The sequence below is a fragment of the Astatotilapia calliptera genome, chromosome 15 (genome assembly GCF_964374335.1).
Source record: "Astatotilapia calliptera chromosome 15, fAstCal68.1, whole genome shotgun sequence".
Lineage (NCBI taxonomy): Eukaryota > Metazoa > Chordata > Actinopteri > Cichliformes > Cichlidae > Astatotilapia > Astatotilapia calliptera.
In genome coordinates this window covers 19,786,360-19,802,264 of record NC_137436.1, presented here as the reverse complement: position 1 = coordinate 19,802,264, position 15,905 = coordinate 19,786,360, and the positions used below count along the sequence as shown (strand labels likewise).

Below are 15,905 nucleotides of genomic sequence, written 5' to 3'. Positions count from 1 at the left end.
ATTTCATGTGTTGCATCTTGAGGGAAAAATGGTGGCGAGTATGGTTGTGCAAATGGATGGTAAATACGATGAAAGGCTTGCTTTTGTGTGCGGTGTATTGAAATAATTAACGCTGTATTTATTTGTGGTTTTGCAGCTGAAGCAAAAATAGAACATAATGTGGTGGGCTAAATGAATGGGTAACAAACAGTGTGCTGCTAATTGAAGAAAAACAAGCCAAGTGATCTATTTTCGTCTCAGTGCTTTGCTTTTGTGATCCAAACCCATAACGATGCTCACTTCAGAACACTTTAATGTAGATTTATTTTGGCAGGGAAGCCAAACATGGTGGTTTCATGAGTTAATATTACTTGTTCACTTTCTTTAATCAATTCATAACGACTGTGCTGCTTCTGTTGCTTTCGTCTTTCTTCTTCAGGAGAACGGAGTGGAGTTTGAAGCTTGCCTCGTGGCTCAGTGTGACTCTCTGATCGAGGCGCTGACCAGACAGAAAGCCAAACTGCTCACGAAAGTTACCAAGGAGAAGGAGTACAAACTAAAGGTAAGCTTGGTTGATGATCGCTGTTCCTCCCACCTCTCAGTAAAGTCGACTGCTGATATAAATCAGCAGATTAACCCTAACCCCTAACCCTAAAACAGCTGGTGTGGGGAGGATATGAGAAATCATAATCTAACCCAAAAAGACTCCAAATTTTTTATTTAACATGTTCAAAAAAGGCACAATATGTATGCTAAAAACAGGGTTTTAATCATTAAAATCTAGATGTCTGCTTGTCTAATAATTTCTCTTTGTGCTTTATCAGTTTTCTTCAAGCAAATCTGCAACAGTGAATCACACTGCGCCTCTCGTTTCCTCTTCCAGTCCTTTATGTCCATATCTAGATATCACCAGCCCCACCGTTATGAGTAGATTAGCTGATGTGAACCCACCACTGTTGATCTAACTTTAGCTTAAAATCACACGCTCACAAAGATCCTCATCAATAGCGAGACGTTGATTATAAAAAAAGTATGTTTTCAGGAATTTAAGTACCAGAGAGAAATTGCTGTCTCAGCTCGCTACCAGAATAAATTCTCTCTAGCAGCTTAGTCTTTTTTTTCATGATTTGCCTCTGTAAATCCACCCTGAGTTTATGTATCACATGGATGCCTGCCCAGCCTCAACGTGCCCGCCGACCGACTGACCGTCTGGCTGGCTGCTGGGTGGGGAGGGGTGAGGAAGAGGAGGAGAAGGAGGAGTGGAGGGTATTTGGATGGAAGCCCCAAGGACAGCTGTTGTCATTATCTGGAGGCTGGGGATCAAGATTTAGCCAGAGGGCAAAGAGCCGCAGGCTGCAAGGAAGCTGGAATAAGAGAAGAATAGCTGGTTGTAGACGGCTGATAAAGCAATGTTAAAATCTTCACTACAATAAATGCTGATTAACTGATACAGCAGTTTAACTAGAGGCTCCTCTTCATGGTGAGAAGAGTACTGACTTACAGTTGGATAGATAAGCGTCTGCGGCACTGCCTCTCCTTAAAATTGCATTCATTTAACTGATTTAAAACAAAACATACTTTTAAGGAAATTTATGCCAAACTAATAATGTTTTTTACTAACAGAGTGAAAAATATATCTTTAATGTCTCTGTAAAGTTCCACAGTGTTCCATTTAATGTTTTTCCACCAAAATATTGAATCGTGAAGCTTGATACTCGCTACAGCATTATACTGGTTTTATGGCTGTGCTTAGGCACTCAAAGCCAGAATATAACATAATTACAAAAGACCGATGCAGCCATTATGGTGCCTTGATTCATTATTGCTTTTACATTTTGGCTGTTTGGAGCCAGATCTGGTCATAGTTGGATGTGAGGTTGGAGTACTAAGTTAATAATTCAGAATCAACTAATGCAATGCAAGTATTGCAAAGACACAGATACTTTCTGATACAAGTACTTTCGACCTGACCAAAGTACTTTTTGGATGGCCTGTGAGTATGACTGGTACTCATGCAACCTCACAGAAAGCCACATTCAGTTTGAGACTGCATGTGTATATATATTGCAGCTTCGTATCAGTCTCACAGCTTCCACCCACATGCCCAAAAAGTAGCAGCTCACATTTCACAACACCATAGTGTGAAGTCAGAGTCATTTAGGTATTAAGGCATGTCAAATATTAAAGTGTCATTTTGCACGTTATTTGTAGGTTTTCACATTACACCCACTTCTCAGATACAAGCAGTGCATACATACATCTACTGTTGCGTTGAACACAGACTGTGTTTTTATTTATTTGTCAGCAGGAAAATATAGAATATTATACTGTGTATAACTGCAGTTTAAGTACAAGCAATAGGCTGTTACAGTCTTTATTTATTTTTTGCTGATGCTACTATGACTATAAAAAATGTACAATTAGAATGTCAAAATTTATATTTTGGAAATATTTGTGTTTCCAGATCTTGGGATATTACATGTTGTAGACATAACATTTTCTCTTCCTGCTTTTCTTATTTTCATTTCTAAATAGATCGTGTTGTGACGAAAACATGAGGGCCGAAATCTCGAAGCTGTGGATTAGTTTAGTTGCAAAACTGAGTTGAATGCAAGGAAAAGGGTGATAGTGAAAGATTGAGAATAAACATGTGAGTTGAGTGTAGAGTTGAGAGGATCACACAAATCTCATTGTGATTATTGTGTAAGAGAGATTTAGAAGGCAGAGAATAAAAATTTGACCAGGAAACAAAGAAACCCCACAAAATACTCAAACAGTAACTAAGCTTTTTTTTGTTGTTTTTTACAGGATAAAGAGACCTGTTTGATTTTCCATCATCAAATAAAAACCTGTAAAGGAATATAGACTAGATGTTCTCACACTCAAATACTCGAGGGCTATAATGTTATAGTTGTTACAGTCAGAAGCCTTTAAAAAAAATCAAACCTGCCATTTTTGTGCTGCTGATTAATATCTTTAAGTCTGACCATTATTGTAAGAGGCTAAGTGCTGTCTTTGTTTGCTGCTAAATGAGAAGGTACCTTAAGAATTTTATGTTAAATAACACATTTAATCAAAATTAAAAGTAAGATTCTATTAAAAAGCTTCAACGCAAGTAGAAACAAAAAGCCCAATAGCAAGCATGACGAGCATTTCATTTCTTGTATACAGCCAAGAAGGTTTTATGAGTATTTTAGTGCTTTTTTTATTCTCTACATTATGAGTTTCAATTTATACTTGACATTTAGTCTAAAGTGTACTGAAAATAGATGTCAATAAAAATATTTTTGCTCTAACCTGAAATGAAATGTGATTCAGTGTCTGCTGAAGAGGCTGTGAGATGTACCTCCAATGAGGTGCATTCAATTACCGTGTTTCAATATCTGAACCCTTAAATTCATTTCAGATTCATGAGGAACATACGGGAAAAGCCCATCAGCCGGGGCTGCAGGAGCATGTGGGAGGGAGTTGACGGCAAGTCTCAGCGGGACAGAAAGCAATTGAAATAAATCTGAGATTTACTCAAGCGTCACGCCTCGTACTTCATGTTGTTTGCACGGAGGATAAAAGCGACGGTTCGGCAACGTGATTTGAAAAACAAATTTTCTCTTGGGAAATAATTTGAGTATGTGCATATTTTAAGTTGCACCTTTAGTAGACTTGTACAGTATGAGTGCAAATAAGAGAAAAACAAAGAAAAAAGGGAGTGACGTGACATCAAATACAAATACATGGATATTTCATGTGAGATAAGAAAACTTACTAAACGGATAAAATGCAAGAAAATATTTAGAAATTTCCTAAATTGTCATGGTCTTCATATTTCAACTCAGACAACAGACGACAGGTGAATAATTAACTGATCTCATAAACCATCAAATAAAAGACGACTAATTACCACAACTGCACCTAATTAACTCTCTGATCCATTTAGACGGCCATTGGTTAACGCTAGAATTAATTATTTTGGATGCAGACAAGTTTCAAAATATTTTCTGTCTAATCTCTTGCTTAAACTTTAAAACCTGATGTGTGTGTGTGTTACACGTGGAGTATAATGATATTAGTAGTACTATGAGCTGAGGATTAAAGATTGCTCGTGAGTTAAAAGTGGTGCAGCTTGATTGCAAGAAAACAAAAGGTTAATAAAGCGATGACAGGTTGCAGACTTTCAATTAGCCCCAAAACGGCTGACTGTGACACACGTCCAAATCTCATTTCCCCTGGCTCGGGGTTCAGCCAGCAGACGGCATGTGTCTGGTGTCTGTGTGAAAGAGAGAGACTGAATGAAAAACAGAAAAGTGCGTTTGTCTGGTTGCGGCTGATAATGTTTCTGTGAAATTTATGAGAGATCAACAGATCGATTCCAGTTGTGGCATTATGGTGTCACGCTGTCAGACAGTCTTTAATTAATCCTTGACTGTTTTGCATGCCAGCCACTAACTCGTCTTTCGTGTCAGCCAGTTCCAACTGCCCATGTTCTGCTCCCTAATTACACTCCCAGTGCACATATAACAACCTGCTGCCAAGCTCAAAAATCAGTGTGATCCTGAGCTGGCAGTTCTGAACTTTTTTAGCGTGGTGCCACTTTTCTTTATTCATTACCTCCCATTCTTACTGAACTGTATTATTACTGAACTAATCTTAAGCGTCATTGTCGCTGAGAAAAAGTTGACCAGCATGAAAAAGTGGACTCCATGGACACCATTTACAGCTTTTGATTGTATCACAGATTAAATTGTTGTTTAAGTCCACCTCTTTGTATTACTGAGCATTTGAGAGAATTTCACAAGTTCACTCTGAAATTAGCAATATTTCTGCTGACAACAACGTAGTTGTAATTCAGTAAAAGGACTAGATGTTGCAATGCGTGATAATGCATGGCTTTAAATCGGGGCGATCGTAACTCAAGAGTTGGGATTCGCCTTGTAATCGGAAGGTTGCCGGTTCGAGCCCCAGCTCAGACAGTCTTGGTCGTTGTGTCCTTGGGCAAGACACTTCACCTAATGCCTACTGGTGTTGGCCAGAAGGGCAGATGGCGCGATATGGCAGCCTCCCTTCTGTCAGTCTGCCCCAGGGCAGCTGTGGCTACAACTGTAGCTTGCCTCCACCAGTGTGTGAATGGGTGGATGACTGGGTGTGTAAAGCACTTTGGGGTCCCTAGGTGGGACTAGTAAAAGCGCTATACAAATACAGGCCATTTACCATTTTAAATGGAGAAAATCTTGAGGAATGGCTGTTTTGAGGAAAGTCAGCCCAGAAACTTTACCAGCGGCACACATCGTTATGCCTCACTTTCGGTCTTTGTCCCAAGCTAATCTGCCTTTCCCCCCCCTTGGTTAGGTTTAGAGATTAGAGATCTGATCTAGATTATCATATTAAAATTTGGGACGCATCATCAGTAGTGGACCTTGGGTTCATCGGGTGCTTCGGCCATTATCACGAGACACCCTCATCCAAGGAGGCCCTGCCAGGGTTGGCAGGCCCCGGAGTGTCTCACTGGTTTAAATTATTTCTCTTCTTCTTTCTTCTGTTTAGTTTTCTACAGTTTATTTTCTTCTATCTATTCACTGCAACTGAGAAATAATACTTACCCCTCTAACATTTATGGAGCCGCACTTTTTCAAAGGGATAGAAATGGTGATAGAGAGAAGTAAGACAAAAGGGACAAAATAGACGATAGGAGAAAGTTGTGTCTCCATGTATATCTCCCCTGAGTAAGGCTAGTCCTACAACCAACCAAGATGCGCTTGAGTGTGCCTGGGACACATATAATGATATAATACCATATTGATGCTAAAGTTGTTCAAGTGAACCCAACAATCGACATCAAAGAATGGACAGACTGCCAGGGGCCTAAATAACTAGTCTTCTAGCCACTAAAAGGGTAATGCGGCACAAGTGAACTCAATCAGGCAATAAGGTTGGAAAGAGAACAAAGGTAGGAAGTTAAAAACAAAATGGAAAGATGAGGAAACAACTTTTTAAAGCAAGAGGATACAACTGAAAGAGAATAAACTCATGCAGGCAATGGAAGACACTAACAGGGGGCAAAGGAAGGCTCGGGGAAAAGGTCATACCTCAGAGTCTTTCAGAGTCTTTCACTTGTACAAACTGATTGAAACTGATACAATTAAACATAGTGAAAATATTTCAGATGCTCATCTCAGAATAATTGCTTTTAACAACTCATGCATCTGATCTGTTTTGTTCAGGTGGTACGTGACCAGATCACACACTGCACTATGAAGTTACGGCAGACCACCGGCATGATGGAGTACTGTCTAGAAGTCCTCAAAGAGAATGATCCAAGTGGTTTCCTCCAGGTATTTTACACACCTCATGTTTGTGCGTGTGAGACGAGTATGAAGATGAGTAACAGGGGATGTTACAAAGACAAAAAGAACACAAAAAAACAACAATTTCAGTTCACCATAATCTAAAAACTATTAAACATCTAAAACAACCGAACATCAGCACAAAAACAGCGTGTGGCAGAATACATTCCTTCTTTTGCTGAGGCCAAGGGAATTATGTTACTTAAATAAGTAAAGCACAGGACAAAACACTATGAGGTCTTACTCGATTAAAATTCAACCCAAATCAAATCTTTTTCTGAGATATTTTGAACCAAAAAATGGAAATGAAGGTAGGAAGGAAGCGTGACACACAGATCCTCTGAGCACATTAGGAGAAATCAGCTTCACGGGGAGCCTCTGATGTTTGTTGAATCGGCACAGCCAAAAAAAACAAGCAAACTGTGGCGTAGCAGAGGAAGGAGTCAGCACGGAGAACAGCAACAACAACAACCCCACATGCCTGCCTGCACTTCAGCACTACAGTCACAGCAACATGCATCTTATTTTAATACATCTGCAGCTGTTCTATTTTGAATTAATTTTACATGCCTAGTAATCAATAGGTTGACATGCTCAGTAGCTAATAAATAATCATTGATCTTTGTATGTATAGATGGAGAAACGTGACCTCCTCAGAAGAAATAAATGTTGGTTTCCTGCAGAACGCTAAATCATGAAGACTTTTCAAGACCATCAGACTTTTTTTTCATCTTTAAATCTGTCTCGAGTCTCAGCTCATGCAGAGTCTGGGCTTTATATCAAAGTTCACACAACTCTCTCAGGAAACAAAAAAGGCTTTATACAACTTTATTTGCATATCTTTAGTAGTATATATCAAAAGCGCTATATCTGGATGTGTGAAATCAGGGGGAGGTCGTTTTTGAAATTTGAAATAGAAAAAATATTCAGTATTTGTGTCACCACTGGAAATACTTCCTTTCCTTATGTGTTAGGTGGTACGCCTGGATAGAGCACGCACGTGATAGAGGAAGGGCACATGACACCCACTTACTCAACAATGACCTGCTCCCACAGACTCAGGATGCAGTGCATGTGCAGAAATATTTGTAGTGTATCAGCAAACATCTACGGGGGCATATTACAGCCACAGAGGGCAAGAAAAAAGAAAAAAAGAAACCAACACAACAGCAAAAAAGGTTTAAAGTTTAAAGTCATAAAAACAGAGAAAACAGTGATGAGAAAAAAGTCGGGTTTTATTTTTTGTGTAAAGGAACATTTCAAGGTTAAGTTGTAAAAAAAGTCATTATTTGAGGTTCTGGGATCAATAACTTATAAAACACATTATTAGACGCCAACGACAGATCTATCCGATGAGGTCGATAAAGCAGACCAGAAGCCACAAGCTCATTTTCAATAAAACCTGTCATCCTCTAACCTTGGCTAAAACACATTTAATAATGTTTAATTACATTTCTCAAGTCTTACAAATTATTGATTTTAAATAACAAAAACAAAGCAACAAAAAACAAACAAAAGTACGACGACAATACAGGGCTATTCTATTCTATTCTATTCTATTCTATTCAAATATGTGATTTTATTCCAACTTAAAGTTGAAAAATAAAGCAATACAGTTACATGACTTATTTCTTCATCTTTGTTCTTGTAAATTTCAGCTGTTTGATCAAAATTCACAATTTTAAATCTTGATTTTTTTATTTTTATTTTTTTACCTTGAGTGGCCTTCATTTGCAGTCATAAATGTGCCTTTATGGTACTGAATAAAAACACACATGATTTCCAGATATTCCAGAAAATAAGCTTCCTTTTTCTTTACCCATTCTGAAGCATAAGCAGTGTTGGGTAAATTACTTTACATTACAGTTGTTACATTACTAGTTACTTCTATCAAAAGTAATCCAGTTACTTTCAAAGTAACTAGTTACTCAGGAAAGTAACTTTGGTTTTACTCAGAATTCTCTTGTTAATGTGTTGCTTCCAGTCTTCTAGCCACAAGTGCACTGTGCCACCTACCAATAGAAAGGAAAAAATAATGTGCATATTTCCAAATATGTGGGAGATAAACAAACAAGACAGACGGGACTTGCGACAGATAAGCCGATCAGCTGATCATTGATCAGTTTCATGATTGAAGTAGAAACAGGAGAGGGAGGGGGAGAGAATGAGAGAAGAAGAGACAGCTGCAGCGTAAAGACAATAACTCCAGCTTTGTGTCTTTTTCATTGTAGCTGAAGAACGGGACAAACTGCGTTCCTTTTCAGCTCAATACAAAATATTTTCTCTGAATACGAGACGATTCCATTTTTTAGGGAACGGTTGGCAACTCTAATAATTAACCTTATGAACAAAATAAAGTTCAACATCAGTAACATCATAGCAGCCGCCCAGCTGTATAGAAACTCCGTCATGCTAGCTAGTATGCAGTACAAAAAAGTCAGCATAACTAAAATAAACTCCACCTAAACTTGGTTTATATCTGACCCAGATAGACTGCAGGTCATAACTTCTTACCTGAAGTTCAGTTCACTTGACACTCGGACACCCGCCTCGAGTCTCTCCTCCTGCCTCCCCTTTCCTTCATCTACCTGCTGGCCTCCACCACTTGCTAATGTTACTGAATCTGTGGAAGATCCGCGATAGCCACCACATAATAACTAGTTACCGTGCTCGTTACCACAGTAATAACGTAGTTACTGTAACGCGTTACTTAATAATGCGTTAGTCCCTACACTGAGCATAAGTAATGGAAACAATCATGCAATGTATTCACTAGAGGTTGGGTTTTTTTGTCTTATCCTCAGATCAGGGGTCTAATTCATATCTTTAAATATTTGAACTGCACTAATGTGAGCCTCATTTCACTTGTCAGACACAGTGCATGGAAGCCGGGCCAGTCAAATGGAAAATCCACTTTGTATGCAGGGAGGGCCTCTGATATTTTCCAATGTATTTAAAAGTATATAAATATTGAATGAATGTGTTCTCATTTCCAGCGTTTTCTTCATTCTTTACTTCTTACAAGTAAACCATTGCTGAATCTATACTGTGTCTGCAAACTTCAACTTGCCCACTGTATGTGTTTGCGTAGATCTCAGATGCTCTGATTAAGCGAGTGACGTCATCTCAAGACCAGTGGGTTAAAGGGGCCCTGGAGCCAAAGGTTGGCCCTGACTTTGACCTCACTCTCAATACCGACTCGCTGCTACAGACCATCCTACAGCTGGACTTCTGCCAGGGCAAAGGTGAGCACACGTTTGGACTTTAAGACCAACTGTACTACTACAACTTAGTCAAATTAAAAAATCTCTTTAGCTGTATATTTAAAAGGCGTACTCCACTTTATAAGGCATGAGTCTCACACGAGAGAAAACTAGAAAAGAATGGTAAAGCTAGTTTAACTAAGATGTACGGACAAGCTCAATGCTGGGAATTTCTCAGTTACTCTGCTGGGAACAACAGATTGATTGATTTATTAACTTTGAATTGAGAATAATTTGTTATCCTAGATTTACCTCTGTAAACCTTTGGCCTTTTATACTAACTTGATGCATCTCAGAGTCCTTGCTTCAAGCAATTCGCTCCTCACTGGAGGTGATGATTGGTTGCTTGTGGACTTACCAGCCTCTGGTTGCCTAGGTAATCATCTAATGTATTTACCACCAGATAATATGACAATCAGCAGTATCCTGCAGTATCACTGATAGTCTCTTCACTTGCACACCTGTCTCTGGCCACCACATTGCTTCAAATCATCAAGCAGCCTCAATTCTCCTCCCATTGAGATCATATTCCTCACAAAAATCTTACTATATGAATCTTTTTGAACAAAACTGTTCCTACACAGTGAGGAAAACTGAGGAACAGTTCAGGGTTGTGGCTGAATTTGGAGGCTGACCACAGATTTTGACTGGGTTGCCAGAATACTCATTTTCTTGAGCTGCACATACATATTGAAGTCCTGGAGTAAAGCTCACTTGTAAGCTTGCCAACGATTTACTTAAAAAGTCTCTATGATTATAGATATATGTAAATAATTTTGGCATGCACAAACATACACAAACAAGATTCATCTAAAGCAGGGGTGTCAAACTCAAATACACAGTGGGCCAAAATTCAAAACTGGAACAAAGTCGCGGGCTAACATTAATATTTATTTTAAAAAAAAAAATCTTCCTCCAGATATAAGAATGAATCTTTTCTTATGGACTCAAATAAGTTTTACTGGAAAACTGAATATGGAACAAGCAAAGCTTAATACTAAACAATATATATATTAGCTGTATAATACCAGTAGGCCAGCTCTAATAGTAATTTGGTATGGCTTCGCGGGCCAAATGTAATTAGGCTGCGGGCCAAATTTGGCCCGCGGGCCAGAGTTTGACACCTATGTTCTAAAGTCAACAAAATAAGATTTAGCTGCTATTGCTCTTTTCTTTTAAGGTTTCTTTAACTCATACTACAGTGTGCACATCTAATTATCTATTAATTGGCTGTTGCTACCCAGCAGCCAGTTGGCGCGCATGAGTAAACAGCGTGTTTTATATTCATTCCGCTGCGGTCTCCGAGATTACCCAGATGTATAGTTAATGTATATTAAATATGTAATCACCAATATGCATATTTTATTTGCATATGGCTGCACTTAGGCGGTGAAGATGGGATGTCTTCCCTGTGCAGAAGCAGATTCAACCTGGTTACTTTGCTAGAAAAGTAAATAATGCTGACCGGTCTTTGTTATCAGCTATTAAGAGTACAAAATCCATTAAATCATAAGCAAAATACTCATTTTCACAATGAGGAAATTACATTCAGTGGAGCTCTGTGTGTGATAAATTTTATATTCGGTATCATAACTGTGATTATGCACTCTTGTAATGTTATGGTTCATCTTGGGTGACACTTCCAATGAGCTGCAGCAACGTTTTTTGTCCCCAACAAAGTCAACTTCCTAGAAAATAAGGACACTAGCTCTTACAGACACGACAAAAACTTAGTGAATTAAATTAAAAAATGTGTCCCGGGTCTTCAGGTCATGGCTTGAGTTAAGTTCTACTTCAAATAGATTTTCTCCAATTTAAGCTCCACTCAAACTTCTTAGAAAGCCAGAAAGCTTTGATCAGCTCTCTTTTCTTCTCCAAGACTGGGGATGTGGAATTCAGTTGTATGATTCCTTTCTCTCTCACCCATTATCTGGTATGGACTTTAACGACGGACAATTTCATTTTAAGCATTTGAATTTTAATCTTTGACATACAGAGCACCAACAAAAGGTATGTTTGTACTCAAATATTAAGTTTGTTTAAACCCATATACTGTAAATAAAAGATGTGCATAGCCATCATAACATCCTCCACAGGCATAAAGATTCATTAGTTATTCCTCCTCTGCATGTTTTTTATCTTTCATTTTCTTTTCTTGTCTTCACCTCAACTTTTCTTAAAACGAGATGCTAATAGTTGCATGAGATGGTTGAGTTGAGTAGTTTAGGTTAACAGTAGGTGGCTTGATTAGAAACACAGAACTGTAATTCACTGTCTATTAATTGTATAGGATACTAGTTTGTGGCTAAACAAGCTCAAAGCAAAATGCAATTATTGGAAAAACAGAACAGCTGATTCTTTGTACAAAAATGAAACTAATTAAATTAAACACTCTACAAGACCTATCACTTAAAGCAGTTACATCTTTAATTATGCACAGCTTTAAAGCTATGTCCACGCATAGCTTTGGAGCAAAGTGATTCGTTCCTCACTCATCTCTTTGAAGCTGACAGCTGATTGCTCACGGACATTCCTGGCTCTGGTTGCCTAGGTAACCTTCTAATGTATTTTGCAGTAGTTTCTGTGTGATAACCAGGAAACAGGGCTAAGAACTACAAAACTGCCTTTTTACATTTTTGTAATTACATATTAATAAACTATTAAAGTGAACTTCATATGCTTTAAATTGTGACAAATATTACTATGAAATGTAGTAGAAACATTACCAAACATTTCCTTATAATAAGCCACAATATTAAACATAAAATTTGCATTGATACTGTTGTGGCCATTTTTGTTGAATGTTTATAAAATGCAATTTGTATTCATTTTTGTTTTTCTTTTTTTTTCTTTAAAGGTGTAAGAATATTCTGACCTGGTTTTGTTATGTAAATTTGTAATTAATTTTATTGGAGAAGCTTTTGGAAAGTGATTGGTTTATTAGCTTATGGACCCTCCCATTAATCAAGAGATTAAGAGCACCCCGGATGGGTGTGGTAAAGGTTTTTCGTTTTTTGTTTGCCAAATGTCAGATGGGAAGACGGGAGGGTTAGAAAATGATTTTTTGACCACTTTTGAAGTTGTTAAAGCAAATTAAATTAGCTTTCGTTTAATTTTAAGTTTAAAGAAGTTATTTGGTTGATTTTTGTTTATAATTTTGCACGAAATAAACCACATTTGATTTTTAAACAATGGAGTCAGAAGTGCGTTCTAAAACAAACCTCCCGTTGCCACCCACGGCCTTTCTTGGACTTTTTTGGTGTTTGGAAAGTAAAAGGCCGCGACATTTAAGTCAAAAAATCATTTTGTCTCGCTTGGATGTCAACTTGGAAGATGGAAAAGCTTGCAAGATTGGACTTGGAAGACTGGATCTTCGCAGAATGGACTGAAAAAGAAATGACGCAAAGTTCGTGAGTAAATGCGAAACTTTGTTTGGATCAACCGAGATGCTGAGCTGCAACATGAAACATTTGTATTAAACAATTATCTTTTGGACCCTGTGAAACGAATTTTCTGGTTAAAATGGAGGAACAAGAAAGAGAGCTTTTTAATTTAATTAAAAAACGCAGAGCGAAGCTTGGCGTTCTGACAAGAAAACGAAATGACATTAATGCTCTCATTGATGCTGGAGAATCAAAAGCCTCCATAGATGAACACATGAGAACATTTAATGATTATTTGGGAGAGTTTATGGACTTACAGACTTCAGTTCAAAAATTGCTGAACGATGATGAAAAGGAAACGGATCACAGCGATTGGTATGAACCTAAGCTGATCAGTTTTAAAGACTTTCTGCATGGAATTGACACTTGGATAAATGCAGACCCTGATCCACAAAAGGATGAATTTGCAGCCTCTAATGTTGAATCAAAGGTAGCATCTCATGACAGTGACATTGCGCCGCATGATAGTGTCTCACAAGTAGCGCAAGAAGCGAGCGACATGATTTCTGAACGAGTTGCTAAACCTGTCAGCAAGGGCTCTAGTAAAGCGCCCAGTAATGTTACTGCAGCCTTAAGTTTAAGGAGTAAAAGCTCGCGTGCGGCTTCAATGGCGCTGATGGAAGCTGAAGTGGAAAGAGCCGCTTTAAAAGCGGAGGTGGACGCACTGCAAGAAAAACATGCGCTCGAACTGGAAGAAGTTCAATTAAAAGCAAGAAAAGAAGCATTGGCTCTAAGAACTAAGTTGGTAAAGGCTGATGCAAAAAGGCAAATTCTCACCTCTGCTCAGGATCGGCAGAGCCTTGCATCCAGGGCTGAGGTTGAATCAGAAGGCGGGATTACAGCGCCTTCTGGAACATCTACTGAGTTCATACCTGCTGCTACAGCTCAAAAGGCTCCAAGAACAAAGAAAGCCCCTTTAGTTCATTCTCCTTTGCCAATGCCCCTAGAGACACATGCACCTGCTAAGGTCAAACCAGAAGGGGAAAGCCCAAGGCCAATCTCTTCACAGGTTGATGTTCACAGCAGTGCCCTAATAGAGATTATGACAAAGCAAAATGAAATTACTCAGATGCTTGTAAACCAACAGAGGTTGTCACTGCTTCCAGCTATAGACATTCCTGTTTTTGGTGGTGATCCTTTGCGTTTTAGATCCTTTCTTAAGGCTTTTGAGCAAGGAATAGAAACTAAAACTGATAACATGCAGGATAGGCTTTATTATTTAGAACAGTTTACTACAGGACAGCCCAGAATTTTAGTGAGAAGTTGCATGCACATGAGTCCACAGACAGCTTATGTTGAGGCAAAAAGACAGCTTGAGTGGAACTTTGGTAACAGAGCAAAGATAACATCTGCATTTATAGACAAGGCTCTTAACTGGTCAGTTTTAAAGTCTGATGATGCTTCAGCATTACGTGCTTACACATTCTTTCTAAGAAGCTGCTTCAACACAATGGATGAAGCTGGGTTTCTTGATGAGCTGGAAAATTCAACCAATATGAGGATTCTTGTTTCAAAGTTGCCTTTTAGACTTCGTGATAAATGGCGACTAATAATCGTTGGTATAACAGAAAAGTGCGATCGCAGAGCAGGGTTTAAAGATCTTCTTGATTTTCTTGAAAAGCAAACAAGAGCTGCATTAGATCCTGTTTTTGGAGAAAGTCAAAACACAAAAGAAAAGATGGCTTCAAAACCATCAAAGACACTGCTTAAAACTAAAAGCAGTAGCTTTGCTACTTCTGTAGCTGTAGTTTCAGAACAGATCAATGACAAACACAAACCGGAACGGATTCAGATAAGCCATGAAGTTAAAGGGTTAAATCAAACTCGATGCTTGTTTTGTGACCAAACTCATTTTTTGGACGTATGTGACTCATTCAAACTAAAAGCCAACAAAGAAAAGGTGACATTCCTTAAAAGTAAAGGTTTATGCTTTGGTTGCTTAAAGAGAGGCCACATTAGTAAAGCTTGTCCACATCGTTTGACGTGCCACACCTGTAACAAAAATCACCCTACTGTTCTTCACATAGACTCAAATGAACGGCAGTGGCAAGCAGCTAAAGCTGAATGTAAAGAATCATCAGTCTCAAATGCTCTTGTTTCTTTGAACTTTGGTAGCCATACTGGGGCCGGGTCTAATGAATGTGCCTTGTCAGTTGTTCCAGTAAAAGTGAAATTGGAAAATGGGACGAAGGTTGTGGAGACGTACGCCTTTCTTGATCCCGGCAGCTCTGCAACTTTTTGCACTGAGGCGTTGATGATGCAGTTAAATGCATCTGGAAAAAAAGTGGAAATCATGTTAAAGACTATGGGTCAGGAAAGGCCAGTAAGTAGCTATAAACTTTTTGGTATGGAAGTAGCTGCTTTGAAACAGAATGAGTATTTGAGGTTGCCTGATGTGTACACTCAAAAGTTTATTCCTGTCACTAAAGAAAATATCCCTAAAGAAGAAAACTTAAGAAAATGGCCTTACTTAAAGGAGGTTAAGTTGACACCGATAAATGCTGGCATTGGGCTGCTTATTGGTGTAAATTCTCCCAAAGCGCTGGAACCTTGGAGAATCATTAACAGTGAGGGTAATGGACCCTATGCTGTGCTAACTCGTCTCGGTTGGGTTGTCAATGGGCCACTCAATCAGGGTAGTGAAAAGGATGAGCATGATGCTAGTTTTGTTCAGGTAAACCGCATTTCTATAAGTAGTTTAGAGGAAATGCTGGTTACGCAGTATAATCAAGATTTTGTGGAGAACCAGTGTAATGAGCGTGCAGAAATGTCTGTAGAAGATAAACAGTTCATGAACATAATGTCAGAGTCAGCTGTACTTAAGGATGGCCATTATTACTTGAAATTACCCTTTCGTAAACCTGAAGTAAGAATGCCAAACA

The 15,905-nt window shown here is 38.6% G+C and overlaps 1 protein-coding gene across 2 annotated transcripts in view; it reads left to right on the top strand.

The window, feature by feature from the left end:
- trim67 (tripartite motif containing 67) overlaps nucleotides 1-15,905 on the top strand; it is a 64,720-nt gene that overhangs the window by 27,749 nt on the left and 21,066 nt on the right. For both annotated transcript variants that reach the window (XM_026193986.2, XM_026193985.2), the window contains exons 3-5: nucleotides 419-541; nucleotides 6,195-6,305; nucleotides 9,409-9,562. In XM_026193986.2, coding sequence (XP_026049771.2) covers nucleotides 419-541; nucleotides 6,195-6,305; nucleotides 9,409-9,562 — 388 coding nt within the window. The remainder of the gene's footprint in view (nucleotides 1-418; nucleotides 542-6,194; nucleotides 6,306-9,408; nucleotides 9,563-15,905) is intronic.